The sequence below is a fragment of the Dermacentor variabilis genome, chromosome 5, assembly GCF_050947875.1.
Source record: "Dermacentor variabilis isolate Ectoservices chromosome 5, ASM5094787v1, whole genome shotgun sequence".
NCBI classification, from domain to species: domain Eukaryota; kingdom Metazoa; phylum Arthropoda; class Arachnida; order Ixodida; family Ixodidae; genus Dermacentor; species Dermacentor variabilis.
The window spans coordinates 132779317-132780861 of NC_134572.1; the positions used below are offsets into that span (position 1 = coordinate 132779317).

At 50.0% G+C, this 1545-nt stretch overlaps 1 protein-coding gene across 1 annotated transcript; it reads left to right on the forward strand.

The window, feature by feature from the left end:
* The first annotated feature begins 231 nt into the window (after positions 1-231).
* On the forward strand, positions 232-541 carry LOC142581970 (small ribosomal subunit protein eS28). The gene has a single exon (XM_075691406.1). The coding sequence runs from the start codon at positions 263-265 to the stop codon at positions 455-457; it is 195 nt and encodes a 64-aa protein (XP_075547521.1). The 5' UTR covers positions 232-262; the 3' UTR covers positions 458-541.
* Positions 542-1545: the final 1004 nt, after the last annotated feature.

Sequence of the window (1545 nt, forward strand, 5' to 3'; positions counted from 1 at the left end):
ACCCGCCAAGGGGTGTAAGACAATGGGCTACGGCGCAGCGACTACGCGCCCCGCATCGGACGCGGTGAGCGTCGAGCAACGCAGCGTTCGGCGCGACAACGAAATGTGCGCCTGAGCAAGCGACGCACGCCTGAGCCTTAGAAACAGCTCGTTTCTAAGGCAACACTGCGTTCACTAGAGGCGCTTTTGTACCGCTTTGAAGCATCGAACTCATGGCTCAGTGGGGGCTTTCTTCTCTTCCTTTCGCTTGCCAGCCGCCGACATGGATAAAGTCAAATTGGCACGTGTGACCAAGGTCTTAGGCCGTACCGGATCCCAGGGACAGTGTACCCAGGTCCGTGTCGAGTTCCTGGATGAGTCTAACCGGTCCATCATCCGCAACGTCAAGGGCCCAGTCCGTGAAGGCGACATCTTGACCCTGCTTGAGTCTGAGAGGGAAGCCAGGAGGTTAAGATAGTGCTGCATCGCTGGAGGCTGATGGGATGACTCCAGACTTCTTCAGTGATAAATAAACATGCTACACCCCTGAAAAAAAAAAAAACTCATGGCTCAGTGGTAACGTCTCCGCCTCACACTCCGGAGACCCTGGTTCGATTCCCACCCAGCCCATCTTGGAAGTTGCTTTTTATTTATGAAGTGCCTGCCGTGATTTATCGCTCACGGCCAACGCCGCGGACGTCGACGCCGACACGGACACCGACGCCGACGACACCGGCTTTTCTGCGACACGAGCTCCTTAACGCTATCGCGTTAAAAGCGCCCTCAGTGTCCACTTCTTCAGCTTGCGTTTCCCCTGCAGCCGCATCTTCATCTTCTGCGAGGTTGGTGAACGCAGCTTCAACGCAGGCATCGGCCGCTTCACACGTGGCGTCTTCTTCGTCACTTTACCCGACTTCTGAAACGTTTCCATCAGCTACGAGTTCCAAATGCGTTTCAGCTGACACTTATGTTTTCTCAAGCTTTTTCGCACTGTAGAAAGAAGAACAAGGAATGGCCGAAAAAACTGGAAAGAAAATCAGAGCAAGTCTCAGCGTTCTTCATTTCTGCAGCGACCACGGCGCTTTGTACACAATCGTGTACACATGCGCGTGCGAGCGTTAGCGTTTGGTCATCTCCTCAGAAATGATGAAATTATCACTCCTCGGTACTTTATATTATGCACAAGCGCGGTATAATTATTCTTTTGCTTGCTACGATGTAAAAAAGCGGCTCTAAAAAACTGAGAAATTGACTCACCGCTCTTTGCTGCTCCGGCGTCCGCCATTTCTTGTTTTTATATGAACATCTTCACCGAAATGTGACAGATGGTGCCCAAAATGCACATGGTTGTGAGTTTAAAGTTTGCAAATGCGCTAAAAACAACCTAATAGAGAGTTGTGCGTCCTAAATGCGAAAAACACACTATACGGGAAATGTACACATTTGTGTACAAGGCGCCTTAAAGGGCGCGAATGACTTATCCTGACAAGAACAAAAAGGTTTATCTTATTCTTTGTTCCAGCTTCCGACCATGCAAGTTCGATAAATACATTTCCTAGAAGAAAG